The sequence below is a fragment of the Nannospalax galili genome, unplaced genomic scaffold (assembly GCF_000622305.1).
Source record: "Nannospalax galili isolate Female #2095 unplaced genomic scaffold, S.galili_v1.0 scaffold1421, whole genome shotgun sequence".
Lineage (NCBI taxonomy): Eukaryota > Metazoa > Chordata > Mammalia > Rodentia > Spalacidae > Nannospalax > Nannospalax galili.
Window position 1 is genome coordinate 392,010 of NW_008345746.1, and position 25,499 is coordinate 417,508.

The following is a 25,499-nucleotide window of genomic DNA, read 5'->3' on the forward strand; positions in this document are numbered from 1 at the left end:
CATACTGGGGCCAAGGACTGGGCCATGCCAGCACTTCAGAACAACCCAAAGGCGTGTCAGAGAATGCTCATGAACATTGCTTATAGATCCTTGGAGGTGTCCAGAGAGGCACAAAGGTGCTATTTTGGGACCAGCACCTGTCTTCAGAGCTGTGGAGTGGGGTAGCCCCACCAAACTGAACCCAGTCTGCTGAGCCTGGGTCAGCTGGGTCTCAAGGCGGGTGGCTGAATCCAGTAATTACACAGTTGGAAGTAGAAGGCAGAGTTCTTGATGGGGAGACAGTTGGGCTGAGGGCAGAAGACAGGCAGCCAAGGCAGGCATAGTGAACACAAAACACGGACTCACGGTCCCTCTTGCATCCATTTATTCAAAGAGGATGCGATTTGGCCATGTTGAAGGCATGTGGGAGCTCAAAGCTCATGAGAGAGCAAAAACCATTAGGAAGTTGGGAATCTAAAGGAATAAAGTTAAATGAGAGCACTGGGTAGGCTCAGAACAGGCTGTAACAGATCCTGAGTCTCCATCTCACCTCAGGACACAAGGTGGTGAGACTCAAACACACATGCACCTCAGTTGTGCGAGGGTAGTCCAGGGTCTACACCGGCCTGTCAGTAGGTCCTCAGATGACTGGAGGAGTACAAAGTCAAGTCTCTTGTGGGATATGAAGGTGAAATCCCTTCACTGATTCCTTCAGGGCACAAATATCCATGACCCACTAACATGTGGCTTGTACTCTTCATGCAGTGAGGATAAAAATGTGAACTTTGGAAATTAAGTCTTAACTTTTGAGTATATGAACACGAGGCAGTTATAAAAAGGGACCAAGACACTTGAGAGTCAGAAGTGGTCTTTTGAGAGCACAGCTGTGATAAGGCACCTTCTTGACCATAGCGACTCCATGTTGAAATCTAGCCTCTGAAAATAAAGGGCAGTTGGTCCAGGGTGTGGGAACAGGAAGGTGTGACTCAGGTGCACCAAGGTATGTGTCATCAGGTTCCTGGCTGCCTTGAGAACACGTCATCGGGTCCTGGTTGCCTTGAGAACATGTCATCGGTCCCGGCTGCCTTGAGAACACGTCATCGGGTCCCGGTTGCCTTGAGAACACGACATCGGTCCCGGTCGCTTCTGGTGACTGCGGATTTATGGCTTCTGTGCTTTATACTTGGCTGGCTTTTGCAGAATAGTAATTGTCAGAGGGCCTTTCACCCCTAAGCTATGGAAACGCTTGGAAACTTAAACTTTTCACCCCCAATGTGTTTTTTCTGTACAAAAGCTTACCCTAAGAACAGCTAGGCACTGCATTTGGGTTCAAATGCCCCGTGTAGTCGCTGTCCAGGTAATAAATGACTCTGTTTTGGCATTATTTTGTGTCTGGGTAGTCTTCTCTGGTGAAACACCTCACAATACAGTTGGCTTTGGGACACAGCATAAAACGGGGGAGGGCAATGGTATTCCTTGTGTGCCCTGAGGTCTGCTCTGATGATTTAAAACTGACCAGAGGCTTGAAATCGTGTCCTTCCCTTATGAAATGTCTTTGTGGGACATTAAGTCAGGGACACAGCAATGAGGTGAGTTCCCAGGTGGGGTCCAGTGTTCTGGGAACTGGCAGGATTGTCTGTGGCTAAGAAGCTCAGTCCTTTTCTGAGGAACAGGAGGTGGAAAGCTGGTTTCAAGAGAGAGTGATCCAGGGAAAGCATGGGAGGATGGAGGGCTGAGGTAGGGCTGGGAGGAAGCAGGAGGAAGCAGGCCCCACCCTCCCTGCCCAAAGTGCAGACTGTGCACACCCCTCACCCAGGTCACTCATCTCTCCAGGGTCCTCTGTGAACAGCACCCTGGGGTGGAGCAGACATTGTGTGTCTTTCATCTCAGGTGACACTGAGTTCATATTCATCAGATGCCAACAATAACACATTCTACCCCATGATGGATGTGGACTTGGCCATGATAGGTGGACAGGAGGGACATGGTCAGTGCCAAGCGGGCACAGGTTCCCGGCCATGAGGGACATAAAAGGCGCTCTGTGAGGAGCCAGAGGAGCATCACCCACACTCCTGTCTGACCTGCCTTGTGTGAGAGCTGAGAGTCTGGAGATGAAGACCCTGCTCCTGACCATCCTGTTGCTTGGGCTGGTGGCTGTCCTACAGGCCCAGGATGCCCCGTCAGATTACCAGGAGGATGTGAGGATGGGAAGGAGTGTTCACGGGGGTAAAAGAAGGGTTTGGTGCCTGGCCATGAGTCCTGGTTCAGGAGGTGAACTTGAAGCCTCAGGTCTGACCCTGTGCCCTGGTCTGGGGCTGTCAGATCAGGATCTCTGCTGTTCTCCTAGCAGACACAGGCCCTCTGGGGCACAGGGCTGTGGTGTATTAGCAGGTTTAGGTGGTCCAGGTATCCTTGGTTAAGTAACACCCAGAAGCAGAGGGCCTCACAGGGCTGGACATTCAGATCGCAGACTCCTCCAGTGCTGGGGTCTAGACCTCAGAGAGTTTGCATACTGGGAGCAGACACCTTCCACCTCCACTGGGTCAGGCATCCTGAGTGCTAGGCTCTCTCTACTGATTACAGCTGCTGGGACCTGTCAGGCAAACCCACCTCAGGAGCACCAGTCTTGACTCTAGATGTCTGTCCAGGCTACAGGCCCGTGTGCTGGTGCTTGGTGGAGCGTCAGGAACAATCAAGGTGTACTTAGGGCTCTGTCTGTTGCAGGTCTCAGGGACCTGGTACCCCAAGGCCTTTGTGGACAACAGCACCATGTCCAACAAGAGGCCAAAGAGGGTGTTTCCTGTGACAGTGACAGCCCTAGAAGGAGGAGACCTGGAGGCCAAGATCATATTCTGGTGAGTGTTCCCACTCTGAGTCTCTGCAGTTGGTCTTCTCTTTTCTTTCTTCCATTATTTGGGGGTGGCTGAGAAAAGTCCCCTGTCTTTGAGGGGACACAGTCTCAGTCAGTACCCTAAAGCATCAGCGAGGATGACATGGGGTTTTGGGAGGCACCTGATCAGGGCTGATACACCAGGTGAGCTGAGCACTGCTCACCTGTGGGTTCAGAGAGCAGCTCCCTGGGCTGCTTCTGCTTTACAGGAGGAAGGGGCAGTGTCATGAGTTCAAAGTTCTGATGAAAACAACCGATGAGCCTGGCAAATATACCGCCTGTGAGTCTCCCTGTGATCCAGCATCTCTGCAGTGGGCAGCTCCTGGGTGGGCAGGTCCCCTCCCCTGGGTGGGAGGGTCTTTGCCCTGTCCTTTTTCCAGGATAGGCCATCCTCTCACTTTCCACATACCAGACATTAGAGGCCTCAGGTTGGTCCATAGCTGGGACCGGCCGGTGCTTCCCCCACATAACTCAGCCCTTGAACCATGAGGCCCTGATGGTAAGCATAGAGCACAGGGCGGGGCAGGTGCTCAGGCCGGGGCCAAGCTCAGTGCTCACATCCTCCCGACTCCTCAGCCCCAATGGTTTGTGCAGGAAAGAGTCTTTGAGAACCATTTCTCTGTTCACCTGTAGCTAAAGGCAAGAAGACTGTCTATGTCCAGGAGCTGCCAGTAAGGAACCACTACATCTTCTACTGCGAAGGCCAGAGCCACGGGGGGTCATTCGGCATGGGAAAACTCATGGGTGAGGGGCCTGGATACCCACGTTCTGTCCAGTCTCTAATTAGAGGGGCCTTGGGATGGAATCCAGTTATACCATGTACTGGAGACTGGGAAGCCTCTGAGTGTTGGGCACAGAATACTCTCAGGAGAATGTATGAGATTCGACATGGGAAAGGCGACAGCTGGGTTGGGGCAGTGCTTATGTGGGTCTTGAAGGCCTGAGCACTCAGGAGGGTTTCCCAGCCTGAGGCTGGATCCCTTGGATCCCTTTCATGGATCTTGGGCTAGCGATGGGTCAGTGTGAAGAGGGAGAGTCCTGACAGAGGTCTTCATGGGTTGGGATCCTGAAGCGTCCCAGGACAGCCCAGTGCCCCTGAGACTCGTGGCTCTTACAGGTCTGGGGAAAAACCATTCCAGCATCCTGAGGTTCCTGCAGGGACCCGAGGGTCACTCAGTATCCTGGGTGTCCCCACCCAGAGCTCCTTGTGCACTGGCTGCTCAAGGTGCTGGGCTGGGGCCTTGTCCTTGTGTCACTGGCTCCCTGCGGAGTCATGCAGCCCCTCCCTCCCCTCACCCTGTCCCCACAGGGAGGGACCCTGAGGACAACCCAGAGGCCATGGAAGAATTTAAGAAATTTGTACAGCTCAAGGGACTCCGGCAGGAAAACATTTTCATGCCTGAGCTGAGGGGTGAGCACAGGGGTTGCCATGGCAATCTCCCATGTCATCTCCATGTCACTCATGACTGTCTGTGACCCATCTGTCTGTGTGCCCCTGGGCCCCTTTCTCTCCCTGGTCCCATTGTCCCTCATGTGCTGCCCCATATTGCCCTATGTTCTCAGATGTGTCAGTGATGCCCCAGTGTGTCCTCTGTTCACTGAGCCTCTGTGTTGCCCTGAGACTTTCTACACTAGGAGTCTCTGTGTCCCCCGTTCCTCCACATGTCCTGTGGGCTTCTAAGTCACTCTCCCCCAGGAGTCTTTTTGTATGCTTGGTTTCTGTACTGTCCTTTCAGGGTCCCCTCCACCCTGAAAGGGTCATTAGGACTCAGGTCTTGGCTGCGGGAGGGTCTGGGCTGCAGCGTACTGAGTCCTCATCAAGGACGCCTTCTTATCCCCGGGCCTTTCTTGTTTCTCACAGATCACTGTGAACCTGAGAGTGACTAGGGTAAGTGGCCCTCTGGGAGGATGGAGGAAAAGCCTAGAGTGCCAGGGTCTGGAGTTGGTGGCCCCTCTTCCTTTCCACAGAGGTGCTCTGGGCGTAATTTCCAGGACAGATTAAAGTCCTTTCCTTTCACCTGATCTTTGCCTGGTCCTATTTTTCTCCTTCCCAAGGATGCTCAGAAACTTGGCAGGGACCACACAGAAGCTTGGGGAAGGAAGATCTGTGACCCACGTCTGCCCTGTACAGCCCCTGCCTGGGCATCCTGACTGCTCTCCCCCAGGAGAGGAGGGGCCTCAGCTCTGCACCTTTATCACAGCTGGTACCAGGTGTGTCCCTGCTGAACCTGCCTTGCTGCCTGTACCTGGCGGGGACATCCTCGCACCACCCCTGACTAGGATCAGCCTCCCCACTGGACCCCTCTCCTGCTTTGCCCCTTCCCCGCCCTGACCCCACCTGACTCCAAATAAAGCTCTCCATCAGCATGCCGGACTCAGCCTGTCTGTGAGGGCCTTGTGTTGGTTCTGTAAGAGATCTGCTGGGGCAGCTGTGGGGGAAATTGGGAAGACATTAGACCCAACAATGGCTAGTCCCCAAGGAATATGGCGTCTGCATGTCCTGTAGAGACACTGTGAGGTCCTGGAGGCCACCTGATGAGCCATTGGCAGTCAGGCAGGAGACTTGCGGGAGAGTTGGAGAAGCCTGGTGACAGGTGGCTGTGAGAAGTCGCAGAGCTGCAGACAGTGTGCAGAACTTGATGGGATTCTGGGGAGGCCCTGCTTTGAGCAGCTGTGCTCAGAGATGGGGTGGAGGAAGGGCGGGTAACTTCTCCATCACCTCTCCTTAAGGAAGTCAGAACCAGTCACAGCCTCTGTTGGCCCTGGTCCCCACAGTGATCTTCTCCAAGGTTTGTCTAGAGACCAGGGTTTGGGTTTTCTCTGTCCTACAGGGACATGGGAGGCCACAGTGAGGGGGGACATGCCCAGTACTCCAGGTGTTAATTGAAGCCCAAAGTGCAAACCCCAGTGGAGCCCAGCTGCCCCCAACACACATCTCACAGAACACAAGCCCACCTGTGGGCATGGTTGACCTCTCAGTGGGGAGTCACAGTTTGCTAAAAGACATTTAACATACATTTTAAAACAGGAAGTAAGAGAGAGACACTCAGGAGAACATAAGAAATAGCCAAATCTGGGCCTGGAATACTCAAGGGAGAGTTGCCATTTAGTATTTGCCATTTATATGATTTAAGTGGCTCCCAAGTTACATTTCAAAGTAGTTAGTCCCCGCACTCAGGAGGCAAAGGCAAGTGGATCTCTGAGTTCAAGGCCAGCCTGGTCTACATAGTGAGTTCCAGGACAGCTGGGGCTACAGGGAGAGCCTGTCTCAAAAACACCAAAAAAAAAAAAAATTGACAGTAAACATAAAATATTAAATTCTTGCCTCTTTACTCTGTGACATGGTCTCACTGTGCAGCACTGGGTCCCTGGAACTGACAGGAATCTGCCTCCTGAGATTAAAGTTATGCACCACCGCATTCAGCTAAAATCTTGCCTTTTAAAGTAAGCCCTTTTCTGTTAATTTTTCTTAAAATAGATCATTTTTCTCTGAAAGTCCAATTGCTTTGAATGTAAGAAAAGAAAAACATATAAGCAGTATTTGGGTCATACTGAACACAATCATTTATATTTTCTTATAGAGAGATTCATTGTTTAAAAGGAACTAGGAAAGAGCCCAGGCAGTGAAATGTTTGCTGCAAAGGCACCTTTTCTATATGGATTTGATCTCCAGAATCCACATGAAAAGCAGGGCACTTATAATCTCAGCACTGGGGTAGTGAATACAGGAGGATCCCAGTTGGTTCTGGCCTCTAATCCCAGCACTCAGGAGGCAGGGACAGGTGGAACTCTGTGAGAGTGAGACCAGCTTAGTCTCCATATAAAGTTCAGGAACCTGGGGATACCGGGAGACCCTGTGTCAAAGACAAAAACAACAGACAAAAACATAATAAAATGTGCAGCCGTGTGTGTGGGGGGTGAATTTCAGTAGTAGAGTTCATGCTAACATGAGCCATCCTGGGTTAGAGCCTCAGGACTGGAAAAAGAAGTCATCATCCATGTAGAGTGAGACTTTCCAGTGGTGGAGGTGCTTTGGGGTCACCCCTGCCGGGAACCCCTCACCAATGCTCGGTAAATAGGCCCCATAACTCATTGGTTCTCCAGGTTGGAAATGGGTGGACCATAGCTTGCTTTGTCATTGGTGCCCATCTGAACCAGGGAGATTTTTGTTCATGTCTCCCAGGAAAAGGCTCATGCAACACTGTTCCTCCCAACGATGTCTGCTGCCACGACAACTTGACCAGTATGTGCCCACACAGTGGGAGAACTGGGAGAATTTAGCCACTGGGTCATAAGAGAGGTGGACAGTGGAAAGATCCCAGGGGGCTCTGCTGTCCCTGGCACTGTCAATCACCTGGGCACGTTGTCCCCTCCTGGCTCCAGTATAGACACACGTGCCCCTCTGCTGTAAGGTGCTTAGATAAATGATCCATGCACACACGTGAAGGACAAGGGACAGGTGCGGTAAGGACTCAGGTACAGGGACACCTCTCCTCAGACCTGGAAATGCTAGCCTGCTTCCTAACCTCTGGTCCTCAAGCGCACTGGCCCCACCCTCTCCACCCAGCTGGGTGGCTGCTTCCTGCTCAGCAGCAGCTTTGGTGCCGGGGCCAAGGACTGGGTCATGCCAGCACCTCAGCACAATTACAGAGTGCTCATTAATACTGTATAGCATCTCAAAACTGCCCAGCCTCGGTGCAGAGAGAGGCACAAAGGTGCCATTGTGGGACCAGCACCTGTCTCCAGAGCCCACTCAGCTGGTCTCAGAGTGGGTGGCTGGGCCCAGGCCCTTCTGGAGTGGAAAACAAATTTCCTGTTGGAGATGGAGCTGAGATCCACAGAGAGAGCAGCCAGGAAAGCGGCAGTGAACTGAACACAGGAGGACAAAAAACAGCTCATTTGTTCGTTTACTCAAAGGGAATGGGATTCACTCAACCACGGCACGGGTTGTGTGGGTGCTCAAAGCTGAAGAGTGAATGGAAAACATTGGGGAGTGAGGGATCCAGGGGAACAAAGTCAAATAGGAGCCAAAGAGTGGGTTCAGGACAGGCTGCGATGGACCCTGACTCCACATCCAGCTTACAGTAAAAGGTGGCAAGGCTCAAACACACATGCACCTCAGTTGAGCTGCGACAGCCCAGACTTTGCACATGTCCCATCACCGGGTCTTCAGATGATCACAACACAAGGTCAGGTCCCTTGTTGGAGATTAATCCCCTGAGCCCAGCGAGGTGAAATACCTTCACTGTGGTTGGAACTTTTCATGGAGCCAGGATAAAATTGTGAACCTTGAGCGTCAGGCCCTACTGTCCGTGAGAAGAGCACCGACTGGTTAGAAAACGCAACCAACAGAGGCTGGTAAGACGCGGTCTGCAGAGTGCAGCTGGCTTCAGGGTGCAGAATGAAGTGTGGTGGGAGCCATGGTATTCCCTGGTATGACCTGGGGTCTCCCCTGATGGTTTTAAACTGACCAGAGCCATGAAATTGTGTCTCTTTTTGCTTAAAGGTCCAGAGGGGGCATCCAGGAAGGGGCAGAGCAATGAGGTGGGCTCCCAGACAGGGATCCAGTCTGGGAATTGGCAAGACCGTCTGAGGTTAAGAAACTGGGTCCTTTTCTACGGAGAAGGTGGTCCAGAAAGTGACCCAGAGAAACTATGGGAGGCTGGAGGATGAAGGCAAAGAAGGAAGAAGCAGGGCCCACCCTCCCTGCGCAAAGTGCACCCCCCACACCCAGGTCATTCATCTTTACCAGGGTCCTCTGTGAACCCTTGGGTGATGCAGACATCGCAGGGTAGTGTGTGCCTTTCATCTGTAGGTGACACTGAGTTGATAGTCACCGGATCCCAACAAGAACAATATTCCACCCTCATGATGGATATGGGCTTGGCCATGATAGACGAACAGAAGGGACGTGCTCAGTGCCAAGCCAGGCCTGGTCTTGAGGGACATAAAGGGTGTCCTGTGACGATCCAGAGCAGCATCGTCCACACTCCTGTACTGACCTGCCTTGTCTGAGAGCTGAGAGTCTGGAAATGAAGACCCTGCTCCTGACTGACCTGCTGCTTGGGCTGGTGACTGTTCTACAGGCCCTGGATGCCACGTCAGAGAACCCAAAGGTAATTGAAGGATGGTGGGTGGGGGGAGGAAGGCATGACCGCTGATCAATGCCCAGGGACATGAGTCGAGGTTCAGGAGGTGTCCTTGAAGGCTGAGATATCGCCATGTACCGCAACCTGGAGTGGTCAAATTGGAATCTCCACTGTTCTCCCTGCAGGCGGGGGTCCTCCCAGGGCACAGGCTGGAGCAGGGATCTTTGCCCAAGTAACACCAGGCCCCAGAAAGCTTCATAGGGCAGGACCTTCGGTGCAGAGGATTCACCCAGTGCTGGGTTCTACACCTCAAAGAGTGTATACTTAGGGGCAGACTGTCTCTGCTAGGCCAGGATGCCCCAGTGCTGGGCTTTGTCTACTTGGAACAGTTGTGGGGATTGTGTGGGCAGGCCACCTCCCAGGCTGCTGCCTGAGCTCTGGAATGTCTTTCCAGGCTACCAACCCATGTGCTGGAGCCTAGGTGGGAACCTGAGTCAGGCAGTGGTGTGCTAAGTGTTCTATCTACTGCAGATTTCTGGCACTTGGTACACGAAGGCCATTGTGAGTGACAAGAACCGCACAGAGGGGCAAAGCCCCACGAAAGCTTCCCTCTGTCTGTGAAGGTCCTGGCAGGAGGGGACTTGGAGGTCCAGCACTCAATCTGGTGAGCGTCCCTCACTCTGAGTCTCTGCTGTTGGCTCCGTGTCCTCCTGCACAGATGTGCGTGACTAAGGCCCCGCCTTTGGGGGGACACAGTCTCAGCCAGTCTACTTAATAATAGTAGACTACAAATAAACATGGTATACCTTGAAGCACCAGCAGCACTGATGTGGGATTTCAAAGTCACCTCTCCGGGCTGATCTACCCGATAAGCTGAGCGGCACGTCCTGTTCTACAGGAAGAAGGATCAGTGTAATAACCAGAAAGTTGTGATGAAGAAAACCAGCGAGCCTGGCAAATACATTGCCTGTGAGTCTTGCTGTGGTCCAGCATCTCTGGCAGGGAACAGCTTCTGGGTGGGAGGGTCCCTGTCCTGTCCAGCTACCAGGATGGGCCATCCACTCAATTTCCACATATAAGACATTAGTGTTCATAGGCTAGTCCACAACTGGGCCCACTCCCTGTAGCTCGGCTCTTAGTCTATGAGGAACAGGTGCTGAGCAGGGACACAAGGCACATTCGGGGCTCAGGCCTGCGGCCAAGCTCAGTGCTCACAGACTCCTCAGCCAACCCTGGTAGCATCCTGGGAGATAGGTCCTGCCCAGTTATGGAGACCACAGCAAGGCCAGGGCTGGACTGCTTGGGTCTCCTGGGTAACCATTAAAGGGTTCCAGATTGTTCATTCATGTGGCCTCCAATGGCTTCTATAGGAATGTGATGCTAAGAGCTATGTCTCTGTTCACCTGCAGTTAATGGCAAGAAGTCCATCTTCATCCAGGAACTGCCCGTGAAGGACCACTTCTACTGTGAAGGCCAGCGCCGTGGAAATTTGTACCACAATGGAAAGCTCATGGGTGACGGACCATGAACACCTATGTCCTGTTCACAATCTAATGACAGTAGCTATGGGAAGGGCAGCAGCCATGTCTGACACTGGGAAGTGTGGAAACTCTAGGTGCTGGGCACAGGGTGATGCCAGAGAGTGTGTGAGGTCTGAGGTGAGAAGGGGGCAGCTGGGGGCGATGAGGTTTCTACGGCCTTTGGAGTCCTGGTACTCAGGAAGGGTTTCCACCCCTGGAGCTGGCAAGTGTCACTTCCAAAGATCTCAGACAAGGGATGGGTCAATATGAGGGAGATTCCTGACAGAGGCCTTCATGGAGGGAGATCCTCCAGGTTCAGGAGACAGCCCAGTCCCCCGAGACTCAGAGCTCTTACAGGTCTTGGGAGTGGCCCTGCAGGCCTGCTGAGGTTCCTCCATGGGGCACCAGGGTCACTCAGTGCTTTGGGGTGTCCCCACCCCAGAGCTCCTGTCCACTGCCAGGATCTTCTTCCTGTCTTGACTGCTCAAGGCACTGTGCAGTGGTCTTGTCCTTGTGCGACTGGCTCCCTGCAGAGCTGCGCATCTCCCTCACCTGACCCTGTCCCCACAGGGAGGGACACGGCGAGAAACCCAGAGGCCATGAAAGAATTTAAGAAATTCGCACAAATCAAGGGATTTGAACTGGAAAACCTTGTTGCACCTGAGCAGAGTGGTGAGGACACATCTGGCCACGTCTCTCCCTCATGTCCCCGCCATGTCTCTTTGTGAGCCTTCTGTGTGTCTGTCCCTCCTCGCCCCACTGTCCCCCACATCTCTTTAAGTCCCCGTATGTCTCTGGTTACCTTGTGTGTCTCTGTGTCACCCAACTCTCCTTGTATCTGATGCTTCTAGTACCCCCCAAAGCCGAATGTCCCCTCGGAACAGCAGGCCCTTCTTCAGGTCTTGGCTGTGGGGTTGTCTGAGCTGCAGGTGTGATGGGATTTTCGTCCATGAGGCCTGCTCATCCTGTGTTTTTCTTGGTTTCTACAGATAAGTGCCTCCCTGGACATGACTAGGGTAAGTGTCCCTTTGGTAGGGCTGTGGGAAAGGCCAGGGTCCTGTGATCTGGAGTTGGAGGGTCCAGGTGCCTGGTCCTCATTCCATCCACATGGGCAGCAAGGGTCAACTCAGGAGGTCGTCCCAAGTGCAATTCCTTGTACCCTCATCTCTGAATAGTCCTAGCCCTAAACCCCACCAAGGACGCTCAGGGACCTGACAGGTCACAGAGGGAGGAGACAGGACAGGACCATAAGGCCATGGTTGTTTATCAAGGACTACACAAAATCTTCGGGATGGACGATCTCTGACTGGCATCTGCCCCTCACCTCTGTTCTTCTCCTTGTGCAACAGCCACTCATGAATGTACCTGCTGATCCTGCCCTGACACCAACACAATGCCGTGACCTCCCTGGAACACCCGGCCCCTGGACCTCACTCCCTGCTGGATGACCCTCCTACCTTAGCCCCTCCCTGTCCCTCCTCCTGACTCCAGATAAAGCACTTTTGCATCACTCTGGACGCAGCCTGTCTGTGAAGGGGCTTGTGTTGCCTCCCTGAAAGCTCTTCCAGGGAGCAGTATGGGGTTGTTCGGGGAGACGTTGGGCCCAACAAAAGCTAGTTCCCAAGGAGCGTGGCATTCAGCTGTCCTAGGCAATTGTATTCGTTACCTTCCTGTTTCTGCTATAAAATACTACGGCCAATGAACTTATAAAGGAAGAGTTTGTTTTCTAGTTCCCGAGGAATAAGAGTCTTTCATGGAGGTCATGGGGGGAGGCAGGACAGCGGGAGGTGGCCAGAGCAGAAAGCTGAAAACTCACATATTCAAGTACTCCTGGGGGGTACTGGGGGGGGGGAGAGAGAGAGAGAGAGAGAGAGAGAGAGAGAGAGAGAGGAAACTCACATATTCAAGTACTCCTGGGGGGTACTGGGGGGGAGAGAGAGAGAGAGAGAGAGAGAGAGAGAGAGAGAGAGAGACTATGAACTCTCAAATTCCGCCCCAGTGACATACTTCCTTCAGCAAGGCAGCACCTCCCGACGGTGCCTTCTCCAAAGAGCACCACCAAAGACCAAATGTTCAAATACTTGCGGTCTATTGAGCTTAAGTCTCATTCACCAAAGCCCTGTGACGTCCTCGAGGCCCACCTGGGCTATTGAAGTCACCACTGCCTCTAGGTCTCTCTATTCCTCTATGTGAAGTAGTGTTGGTTTTATGAAGTTGGACACACCAGTATTGATGCATATGGATTTACTATCACTGTATCTTTTTGATGGATTTTTCCCTTATTAATATGTAGTGACCTTGTTTACCTCTTCTAATTTTGGCTTGAAATTTAGTTCGTTAGGGATGAATAGAGACTCTCCTGCTTGATTTGGGCCGCCATTTGTTTGATGTGTTGATTTCATCTTCAGAGTGTGTGTTTTTTAGTGAGATATGTTTCTTTTTGCCATAAATCAATCACCTTGTCCTTCATTCTGTAGTTGTAGAACTAAGACCCTTTACATTTCAGGTCCTATTGAGTGGAGTTTGCTGATTCCTGCAATTTTGCATCCCCCCACTTTAAAAACATTTTGTTTTCAGTTATGTGTACATGTGTGTGTCCTGTAGAAGCCAAAGAAGGTGTCAGATTCCCCTGGAGTTATAGGTGTTTATGAGCCATCTACGTTGGGTTTTGGGAACAGAAACTGGGTCTTCTGTAAAAGCAGTACACACTCTTAGCTGAGCCATCTCTGGAGTAAAAGTGCTTGCCACTCAAGCCTGAAGTCCTGAGTTGGAATCCTCGGAAGCCATTTTTAAAAAGCCAGATGCGTATACAAACATCTGTAGCATCAGCAATCCTGTAGAGATGACAGGTAGGAAGGACCTCCACAAGGCCGCGGACCAGCTAGCTTGGTGTGTACAGTGGGAAAACTACAAAGAAAGCCTCGGGGACATGCGCTCAAGGATGTCCCCTGACACGCACATCTGTGCCCAGGTATGCGCATGTCTGCATTTCCCCACATGAATGCACATACACACAAATAGATGATAGATAGATGATAGATGATAGATAGATGATAGATGATGATGATAGATAGATAGATAGATAAGATACAAAGATAGATAGATAGATAGATAGATAGATAGATAGATAGATAGATAGATAGATAGATAGATAGATAGATAGATAGATAGATAGATAGATAGATAGATAGATAGATAGATAGATAGATAGATAGATAGATAGATAGATAGATAGATAGATAGATAGATAGATAGATAGATAGATAGATAGATAGATAGATAGATAGATAGATAGATAGATAGATAGATAGATAGATAGATAGATAGATAGATAGATAGATAGATAGATAGATAGATAGATAGATAGATAGATAGATAGATAGATAGATAGATAGATAGATAGATAGATAGATAGATAGATGATGACAGAGGATGGATGGATAGATGATAGATGATAGATGATGACAGAGGATGGATGGATAGATGATAGATAGATAGATAGATGATAGATAAATTGATACATAGATGATAGATAGATGATAGATGATGATAGATGATAGATGATAGATAGATGATAGATAGACAGATGATAGATGATACATAGATGATAGATGATGATAGATGATAGATGATACATAGATGATAGATAGATAGATAGATAGATGATAGATAGGTGGATGGATGATGGATGATAAACATGAACTGGTGCTCCTTGTGTGTGGATCCTGAGCCCCTTTTCATTGGCATCTCATTTTGTCATGGCTTATGGACAGATTTCTTAGGATTCTCCATTATAGATCTGTGCTATGTCTGAATAGAGCATTAGTCCATTTATTGTTTCAATCATAAACTACAAGAGGCTGGGCCCTTGATAAAGAAAAGAGGTTTATTTAGCTTATGGTCTGGAGCTCAAGGTTATGGTGAGGCATTGGTGTGGCCATGATGAAGGCTTCTGGTGGGAGCATGCAAGAGATGACCTGAGGGGTCACTTGGACTTGGGCTCCTTTGGCCTTTTACCAGTTGTTCCATCTGAGTGAGCGTAAGTCGAAGGCCTTAACTGACTGTGGCTTTACTTGGAAACAATGAAGGATTTCCTCTGCGCTGACCCCTTTCTGTAGACTGGACGCTGGTTCAAGTCCATCTTGTTGCGTCTCCATGACCTCCCTGAACAAGAGGACAAGTGACTCACCATGGTTATAGGACATTTCAAAAGATGCTCCATAGTCCCCTAGGATCTAGCTGACCTTGGAGGGCAAGGGGAAACAATATTTTCCTTTTAAATTCCTCTCACCACATTAGTATAGGCCTCCAAATATGGTTATTGAACACCCAGAAGGTCAATTACATGTCTGGTACTTTTAATTACTATGTAATATGTAGAAAAACTTGAACAAAAAATGCTCTTAAATGAACCTTGGTTAGACATATAGCTTTAAGTAAGTCCTTATCATTGTTAACAAGAATGAATCAATAGCTCCATTAGAGGTCTGACTGAACTTTGACCTTAGAAATTTTAAGATCATGCTGGGTGTGGTGGTACATGCCTTTAATTCCAGCCCTCGGGAGGTAGAGGCAAGCAGATCTCTGCAAGACTGAGGTCACACTGGTACACATCATGACTTCTAGATGGGCTCTGACCAGGAAGACCTTGTCCAAAAATAAATAAAATTTAAGATCATCTATACAGCATCTCTGAGTTTCATCTTTCCTAACCCTTAAGAAACCTACTGAGAGCTTCATAACTTGCATAAATTTCTTCATTTTCATTTTTATTTTGGAAACATTCAGCCTTCTTACTTTTCATACACAAATCCTTTATTAAAATATTTCTGTTTCTGTATCTTTCTAATGTATTCTTTTCCTTATTTTCTTTTTAAAAATATTTTATTTATTATTATTTTTTTTAGTCTTTTTTTGAAACAGGGTCTCCCTATAGCCCCAACTGGCCTGGAACTCACTATGTAGACCAGGCTGGCCTCGAATTCACAGAGATCTGCCTGCCTCTGCCTCCCAAGTGTTGGGGCTACAGGCGTGCGTGCGCCACCACACCCAGAAAACAAAATATTTCAGTCTGTGTTAGCTACTTTCCTCATTGCTGTGACAAATGGAGCATCGAATTAGCTGTTTTTACTGTAGTTGTCCTTGTATCGTGAGTTGGATAACAGTAACTTCTGTTAGAACTAGGTGATCCCTCAGCTGCTCTCAAGGCTGCAAAGCCTTTACTTTAGGCTGTTTTGTAACCCTTTTGCCTTGTCACAGAGTCAAAGGGCCACCGTGACCCAGAACAATAGTCTTGAAGAACACTTTGAGTTAAACATGCTTGAATATGAAGTGGGAAGGCCAATCCGATCTCTAGAGCCAGCCTCTCGGTGAGCTCCAACAGCACAGGGCATTTTAATGTCTGCACAAAAGGGCATCTGTTTCTCTGTAAAACTGAACCCAGTGGTTTACACTGCACAGGAGAGTTGTTATAGAGTCCAAGGACAACTGACTGAACCCAAAGTGTCTCTCCTCCTTATGACCTGTAGACATTTGTCCAGGTGAGTCTCTCATCTGACGGGTCTCGCATCGGGAACAGAGATTGCAAGAAACAGTATTTCTAAACTTACAAGGCCACGGGCACATGGCGGGGGGTGCCCATGATCAAGCAGGATCAAGGTGACAGAAGTATCTGTCTTTATCAGCATCAAACCTGAGAACTTCCCTGGCTATACTTGAGGTGACCAGATACTTGACAGCTTATACGCACAGTCAGTTAGCTTGTGTCTTTTGGGGATTTTTCTAGAGACAGGATCTCTGTGTAGCCTCAGCTGACCTGGAACTTGCTATGTAGACCAGGCTGACCTTGATTTCACAGAGATCCACCTGCCTCTGCCTCCAGAGCGCTGGGATTTCAGGCGTGCACCACCATACCTGGCTTAGCTTGTATCTTTAAATGTGGGCAGACAACCTGAAAAACTTAACAAGTGCCTTCCCTGCTGTAAAGATCCATTTGTAGGACAGTATGATACTCCGACTGATATTTCCCATTAGAGGGCATTTTGTTTACCCTCCATTTTATATCCAGGCCAGGCCTGAGTCGCTTTGTCTGTCTGGTCTACATGACAAATGACTATCCACTGATAAGACAAAAGAAGATATTTTTGTAGCATCTTCCAGATCTTTTTTATCTTCTCTCCTCTTATCTGACTCTCATGAACAACCATGAGAAAGGAGGCACCTATTGGCTTGGACCTGTGTCTTCTCCTTTCTTATTAGTGACCCTAAAGAAGGGGGGTCTTCTCGGAACATTCTTTTATTGATGTGATTCTTTAGTATTCTGTGACCTTAGTGGATTTTTTTCTGCATTTTTCCTGGTTAATCTTACACAGTCGATGCAGGACCCACCATCAATAAGTCCTCCCGAGTTGGCCCTCATGTATCAGAGAAGTCAGCTAACTTCTAATGATTATATAAATTAGGGAGGGTTGCTTAATTTGGCTCCCTTGTGGGCTGAACCTTTAATGATCCCTTGAATGTTCCTTCTCACTCTCTTTTTAAAATTTGTAATTTGTCATTCTACATTTCACTTTTCAAACTAGATAAGAGGCGAGTCTGATAGCTCTCAGGGCGAATTTTCCTTTTAAAAAGAGCTATCAGTTTGACTATCTGGATTAGAACAATCACATAATTCAACGTACATCATCTTGGATTAAGCGTCTATAATCTAGAGAATAAGAAACACAGAAAACAACAGCACCTAAAAGAACTTGGAAAGAGACGCTACTGATACCTGAATGCTCTTTCTCTTTAGTTTGTCCGTAACGCTATAACCGGAAAGTGAAAATCAGAAGTGCCCAGGGTTTGCTGATGCAGGAGGAAAAGCAAGCACGGAGCAACCCAGTCCAGAAAGGTGAAGAATATTCAGAGAACAGGCTTAGCAGTGCAGTGCGGAAGGGGTGGCCATCAAGACCCAGCCTCCCACTCAAGCAGGGTATTACTTCCCCCTCTTCTGCTGCAGCTGCCTGCTGGTAGGTAGCCGCTTACCTAGCACCTGGAAATTTTTCTTTTGGTGCCCATAGTTTTGCAAGGTTTGATCCTGGGGTATTAGAAATTCACATGAGCTTCCCAGGTCGAGGTATCTCAAAATGTCAGTTCCCTTTGGGAGCTGGATAGCATTGGGGGCGTATGGCTAGAAAAACTCCAAGTTCCTTTTAGAAAACTACAAATACATTATGCAGAGCAATGCGCAAGTCAAAAATAATCACCTTTAGCACGCACAGAAATAGCCCCCATAGAAACAGGCAAAACAGCATCAAAACCCCAAATCCCATCGTCCAAGAAGGTGAAAACGAAAAAGGAAAAAATTGCAAGAGGATTTGGGACATATGACTAATGCCTGTAGTGTGGGGGATGCCCAGGTTATTATGATACCCTAGGGCTCAGTAGCACAGACAAGTTTCCGGGTGCTGCCATTTTGGTTTATGCTATGTGGCTGCATTAACCAAGATGGCAGGTGACAAAGTCACGTGGTCACTATCATTTTGAAGATGCCACTAATAAAAGATGGCAACCAAGTCAGGTGACTGTTCCCATGCACTGCCACCAAATATGTTACTGGAATTTTGGGGGTCCCTTTGTGGTCACCAGATGACACGGGAAAATGGGGTCCCTTTTCAGGGTTTTTAATTCCATTTCTAAAATAATTTAAGAAAGTACTCAAACAGAAGCTTTAGGCCAATTTTATTAGAATTTGAATGAAACTCCACAGGGCAGACAAACTGTGCCCCAGCAGCTGCCCTTAGGAGGAGAATGGGAGTGGGGGGGGGTGTACATAAAGCCATTCATTTTTAGAGCCAGCATGATGTCAGACACGTGCCAGACTAGCAGCCACATGGCAGGGAGTGGAAGGGAACTTTAGAGAAAAAGTAAAGAAATTCAAAATGTTGGGGCAGCCCAAAGCATTAGGGAAAGACATCGTTAGAAAAAAGATAGAAAAAAGAAAGGAAGAGGTTATGCTTTTCTGAAGAAAAAGCAGGCAGACTTACAAAGCTCTGTGTCTGTGGTCTGGTCCAGAAGCTCTGCTCTAAGGGATGCGGACTCCAGGAAGGAAAAGCTTACCATCTCCACACACTAAGTATTCTACCCGTGTCTCTAGCATGACTTAAGAAGGCACCTGCCTTCCTGTGGGTGAGCCTGTGACTAGGTGATTGACCTGGCAGAAATGGAAAGTTGGGTCTTCAGCAACACCAGAGAGTCTTATTCTCTTGACCAGATTTCTCTTAAGGGGCTTTTTGCTACTGTAACACAAGTGTTCAAATATTTGGGCCTGGGGGGGCATTTCTCACTCAAACCATCACAGGAGGGAAAAGGGGAAAGAAAAAAGAATCTAAATTTAAGTCCCATTGTCCTAGTTGGCTTCAGTTGTCAACTTTAAGAGCCTAGAGTTGTCTGACAGGAGAGAAAAATTTTAGGCTCTAGGGTCTAGCAGAGTTCTTTCGGCACCAGAAGTACGTTCCATAAAATTAGAAATCAATATATTAGACTTCAACAAAATCAAAATCTTGTCCTGCACAAGACTCTGTTAAGAGATGAAAAGACTAGCCACAGACTGAAAAAATGTGAGCCATGTATGTGACAGAGACTTGGTATCTAGAACACATAAAGACCCCAGGCTGAACAGTCAAAACCAGCCACGCAGTAAGCTCAGTGTAACCGCATTGCCTGCAACACCGGCTCTAAGGAGGCAGAGGCAGGAGGATTGCCAGGAGTCCCCGGCTGTTGAGGGAGACTCTGTCTCAAGAAAATAAATAAATAAATCATTGGCAGGAGACAGTTCCCAGGGAAGATATACAGATGGCCAAGAAGTGCAGGAAATTCTCAGCCTCGACGCCAGGAGGAAAATGAAAATCAAGGACACGTGGCTGTTACCACACAGCCATTGACAGGAATCGAGGACACGTGGCTGTTTGTCACTACACAGCCATCGACAGGAATCGAGGACACGTGGCTGTTTGTTACTACACAGCCGTTGACGGGAATCGAGGACACGTGGCTGTTTGTTACCATACAGCCATCGACGGGAATCGAGGACACGTGGCTGTTTGTCACTACACAGCCGTCGACGGGAATCGAGGACATGTGGCTGTTTGTCACTACACAGCCGTCGACGGGAATCGAGGACACGTGGCTGTTTGTCACTACACAGCCGTCGATGGGAATCGAGGACACATGGCTGTTTGTCACTACACAGCCGTTGACAGGAATCAAGGTGACACGCTGGCAGCCTGAGAGGATTCAGACTCACTCCCTTGCTCACTGCTGGGAATATGGAAGTTAGTCAACCACTCTGGAGATGGTGTGGCAGGCTTTCATAAAACCAAATGCCCATGACTGCCTGCGTCCTAGCAGGCAGCGGCACTCCAGGGTCTTTCTTGTGCCCCACAAACGCATGCGTACAGGTGTTTACAGCAGCTCTATGTCTTAACAGCTGAGAGTGGAAACAACCAGATGGCCTTCAGCGAGTGGCTGGTTAAACAGGTGCATCCAAACCTCAGGAGACAAGTGAACCTCAGGAGGAGAAATGATACACACACAAATCCACACAGCTCCGGAGTCACCGAGGGAAATAATGCCACTCCCTATTGGGTGCTCCCATTCACCATCCCTGAATGACATCATATAGCTGGTGGCTGGATCAGTGCTAGCAAGAGCTGAGCAGGGGCAGGGCTGGCAGGGAGTGGGCATTACTATCAAAGTGCAGGGAGGATCCTTGCACCTCAACACTCTTACCTGAACTGATGCATTTGAATATGATGCGCCTCTTGGAACTGCACAGTGTTATTCTTGAGGGTATCATAGGGGAGGGGGTCTTCAGGATGTCTATTATTTCTTACAAGTACATCTACAATTTCCTTTAAACTTAAAAAATCTAAAGATCCAGCTGGACATGGTGATGCATGCCTTTAATCCCAGCCCTTGGGAGGCAGAGCCAAGTAAGGCAGATCTCTGTGAGATCAAGGCCAGCCTGGCTTATATAGCAAGTTCTAGGCCAGCTGGGCCTATATAGAGATCCCATCTCACAAAAAAAAAAAAAGACCCGGAAAGACACAGATTGATCATGTCACAAACCAAAGATACCAACCAGCTAAATACAACAGAGAATCCTGCATCCGATCTTAGAACAGGAATGGAATGGCTTCCAGCTGGTCACAGGCAACTCTTGGTGACATACTTTCTGTGCTATACACGTGTAAGATGTGAACCGTAAGGGACTTTGGAGAAAGAACACACAAGCTCTGTGCTATTTACAATTCTCTGATTTTATTTGCTATTTATTTATTTATTTATTTATCATTGGGGGGGTATGTGTATGCAGAGGTCAGAGGAGAACTTTGTGGAGCTGGTTTTCTCCATTCACTTACATGGGTTCCAGGGATTGAACTCAGTCAAAAGACCTTTCCCAGCAAGCACCTTTACCTGCTGAGCCATCTGACTGGCCTCTCTTCTCTGATTCTTTTGTTGTTTCTGTTTATTGAGACAGGGTTTCACTATGTAGTCCTGGCTGGCCTGGAACTCACTATGTAGATCAGGCTGGCCTGAAACTCAGAGACATCTGCCTGTCTTTGCCTCCTGAATGCTGGAATCAAAGACATGCACCACCACACCTGGTACTTCTGAATCTTAATATTACCTCAGGGCCAATAAGATGGCTCAGTGGGTAAAGGAACTTGCCGTTGTCTCTGATGACCTGAGTTTGATCCTTCGGACCCACATGGTGAAAGGTTCTCTGACCTCCATACACATGTGTGTGCACGCACACATGCATGCACGCATGTGCGTACACACACACAAATAATAATAAAATGAAAAGTTTAAGTTATCACAAAACAAAGTCTGTTTCTAACATGGATCCGTAATCAAAAACAGATATTCACCGAACTAGTGAAATAAATGGTAATTAGGAAGTACCAATTAAAACCTCAAGCTTATGAAAATAGTCATAATTTTTCAATTTTGGCTTTTTCTAACTCCCTTGGCAATCCCTAGAAGAAAGGAGCATTGGGTGACTCATGGGAAGCGTCCAATATCCACAGGGAAGCAGAGGTAACAGGGCTGAACACAGGGCCTCATGGCAGGAACACTCCACTACCAACCAGCCAAAGGCAGTGCATTGGATTTTATCACTGCAAAGACAGATTTAAGTAGAACACAGAGGCTCATCCCTTGAAAGGTCTCAAATATGACAGAGGACACTGAGACAGAGATTGCTCCATAGACCACAAGATTTATTTAATGCCAGAGACAGACAGACAGACAGACAGACAGCATGGTGGTGACTCTGAAAAGAAGAATCAGGGTCCACGTGACAGAAGTGGGTCTCTTCTTATACCTTCCTGGGGGGGGGTCACAGCAGAAGCCGACATCTGGGCTCTCAGATTCCCAGGAAGGAGGCAGGGAAGGAGTGGGAACAGGGTGTGTGGCCACCAATACCCACTTTGATGGAAACTCAGTCCCACCTGAAAGTCTGATAGCTCGGGACTCAGTATCTCAGCAGGTGCCTGTGGGCATCTGCGAAGCGAGGGGAGGGCTGATGCAGGATTGTGGTCTGAGCTTCAGCTGGAGTTTAACTCTTATAGTCCCCAAGTGACTACTGGGTCTTGGCCCTGACCCCTCGTATACCTGGGATGGCCACTTGGTGGATGGAGCCTGAGCCCTCTCCTTACATGAAAAACCTGTTCTGACTTTATAAAAGTACTGATGGAGGGGCTGGAGAGAGATGGCTCAGTAGTTAAGAGCACTGACTGCTCCTGCAAAGGACCTGGGTTCAGTTCCCAGCACCCACAAGGCAGCTAACAGCTGTCCATAACTCTAGTTTCATGGGACCCAACGCCCTATTCTGACCTGCACAGGCATTGCACGACACCAGTGCAGGCAATACACTCATACACATACATACTCATACACAATACACTCATACACTCATACATGCAGGCAATACACTCATACACATAAAAATAAATAATAAAACTTTTTAAAAGTACTGGTGGGAAGACCAACAGAGGCTCCACATGCCTGGTTCTTCTCTCTGTGGTTCAGAGTCAGGAGAATTGGGGGAGACATTCAACCACAGGACTGAGCACAGACTCAGAATGCCACATACACCTTTAACAAGGGAACTTTTCCATGGCCCCAACCCTCAATCAAGGACACTCAACCAGTGAGCACGAGCACTTGTTCCCCATCCTGCAAGGGTGGGAACTAAGCTAGAGACTTCTAGTTCATCTTGGCCGTTGTGGAGCCTTCTGTCACTCGGTCCACCAAGTCACCACTGAAGCAAGCATAGTGAGCTTTGTCATGTAAGTGTCAGGGAGAAGCCAGCTCAGAGATGTCCTCAGAGCTCCTGTCCACTGTACCTGCCTTAGGACAAAAGTCCAATCCCTTCAGACACAGCAAGCCCCAAGGAGCAAGGATAAGAGCCTCCATCTGAGCCTGAGTCCCAGAACCACCCCCTGGGAGCGGCCACACTGCCCTTGAGGGGCATCTCCATGGCTCAACCCTCCCTGTGTCTGAGTCCCTGGCCTCTGCTGCCCTATGGGACCTCCTAGAGCCTGGAAGGGAGGGCAAGCTGTAGCTTGATTTTGGCAGCAAGGTGGCCATGAAGACTGACCACCCCCTGCCAAGTCCAGTCACCACATCACAGAGTGACCTAGAGGCCCAGCTCCCCCAGGGCCCAATACCCACGCACAAGCCCCAAAACAATAGAAGTCACTCAGACTGGAGGTGAAGAGCCAAGGTCCAAGACCCCACATGCGGGAGTGCCGGCCTCAGAATAGCATGCATACCACACCCAATCTTCACCTGCTGAGATTTCAGGTCTTGGTCCTCAGATCCCTCTCCAGCCCTGTGACATGCCACATCTAGAATGCCCCAGGCCTATCCACAAAGGCTACTCAGTCCAAAAGCCAAGCCCCACAGTGGCCCAGTTCCCGCCTGCACTCTGACCTTTTCAAGGGAAGCAGCACGTTGCCCTGGGGCTGACAGCAGCCTCTGAGCTCTGTGCTGTGATAAATATGTTGGCTCCTGTGGATGGGAGAGGGGAGGAGGGACAGGACATTGGGTGCTGTGTTCCTTGGGGCTTTCTGGCTCTGTGCAGTATATATGCAGGCAGTTGGGGCCTCTGTTCATACACATCCGGAGCATTACATCTCAACAAGCCACGGCAGAGGGATGAAATCGCTGCTGCTGCTCAGCATAGGACTGGGCCGGGCCTGGGCCAAACAGGACCAATGCCAGGTTCTCATGCAGCCGGGCTTCCATCCTGAACAGGTGATGCTCTGGGGTCCTGGGGTAGGGCAGGGGGGGCACCCCATATAGCCAAGCACTTTCCAGGCCTCTATCCCCTCACAGTGTCCTGACAGCATCTGATAGCCATGGGGACCAAGGGAGTGACACCCTTTCTGAGACCAGAAGCTCAGGGACACTCAGCCAGGTTCCCTTAGAGTGCAGGCCACCTCAGAGTCTCACCGCAGCTGGCCGGGCCCCAGGAGGAGGCTGAGTCTGAGGCCCAAACAGAAGGTACCAGGTGGCCCTCCACCATATGTCATATTGCTTAGAGACCCTGAGGTCCCCAAGTGGTAGAGGATGCTGCCTCTGTCCAGGGTGCTGAGGTCCAGAGAACCATTGCATCCAATCAGCATTGTCCATGGCCAATGGACAGACCACACTGACCCACCTGGTGAGGTGGGGAGAGTTGGAAGCCCCTAAGGCTCCTGCTCAGCAGGTAGTAAATGATGAGGTGGGATTCATACCCTACACCTCTGCAAGGCATTCCTGGCCCTTCCCTACTGTGACCCAATGCCCAGGGAGATGGGTCTCCAGGACACCGTGGTCAGGACAGAGCCTCACACTGCAGGTGGAGGGTCCCTGGACCACCTTCAAGCTTGGCTCTACTGATCAGTCTGTCATTGAGGAAGGAGGCGCCTACTGCTGCTTCATGACCGGCATCACCCTCCTGGAAAACGGCAACCTGAACATCACCTACTTCCATAGGTGGGGACACGGTGGCAGACTCAGGCTGCTGGTCGGGCTCTGTGGAGCTGCACCCCCACCCCCACCCCTCGGCTTTCCAGCTGCCAAGGGCTCAGCCCCTGAGAGGACCCTGAGGACCCTGATCCTCTGCACTGCTCCTTGGAAACCAGATGGCCTCTGGGGCTCCATCTGGATGAGCCAAGTGACCCCAGAGGACCCAGCTCTAACGGGGATGATTCAGAAAGGCTTTTGCTCTTAGGAAAGATGAGAAGTGCGTGAAGGATTTCTACATCGCAGAAAAGACCGACACCCCTGGCCGTTACACCTTTGAGTGTGAGCAGAAGTAGCCACTGCTTCCTCCCTGGGTGGTGTGGTGGCTCAGGTGGTGGCGTGGTGATGCCCTGAGCTGCTGCAGAGCTAATGTGACTGGGTGAGAAGTTTCCAGAAAAGGCAGTAGAGAGCGGAAAGGGGAAGATGGGCCACAGACTTGGTTGCCATGTCCTCAGAAATGGGTCCAAGAGAAGTAACCCCAAACTGTTCCCTGGGCTCCCAGGGCCCCCCCACAATCCTCCCAAACCCCCTCCCTAAAGGACCCAACACAGCTGATCCATCCTCAAACAGTGTGCAGTCGAGGGGAGGCCACAGGGAGAAGGGGCTCCAGGGTCCTTGCCCAGCTGAGGCTCTAGGTACTGTTTAGAATTTCCCTTTGGAAACAGAGGTTTCTTGCTAAGGGAACACATGTAAGACAGTTTTGGGGTGCAAGGACGGAGGAGTCCAGACAGTATGTAGAGAAGGAGGGAGCCATGAGCTGTGCCCATGGCAGAGTGGGAGACTCTTGGGTGCTTCTTCCTCATAGGACCTGCCCTCCCTCCTTCTGCCCCAGAGAGACCCAGATAGACACGGGGGGGGTACAGAAAAAGTGAGAGAGAGAGGCAGAGACAGAAGATCCTAGATGGAGAAGCAGAGCCAGGCAGAGGCAGCAGAAGAGCCCATTTAGTGGGCTTTGTCTCT

At 49.7% G+C, this 25,499-nt stretch overlaps 1 protein-coding gene across 1 annotated transcript; it reads left to right on the forward strand.

Moving 5' to 3' along the window:
* Positions 1-2,090: 2,090 nt before the first annotated feature.
* On the forward strand, positions 2,091-10,486 carry LOC103741230 (odorant-binding protein 2a). The gene is made up of 9 exons (XM_008841988.1): positions 2,091-2,177; positions 2,704-2,834; positions 3,079-3,149; positions 3,503-3,613; positions 4,179-4,280; positions 8,888-8,999; positions 9,857-9,927; positions 10,086-10,193; positions 10,368-10,486. Exons 1-9 carry the CDS (start codon positions 2,091-2,093, stop codon positions 10,484-10,486), a joined length of 912 nt encoding a protein of 303 aa, XP_008840210.1.
* Positions 10,487-25,499: the final 15,013 nt, after the last annotated feature.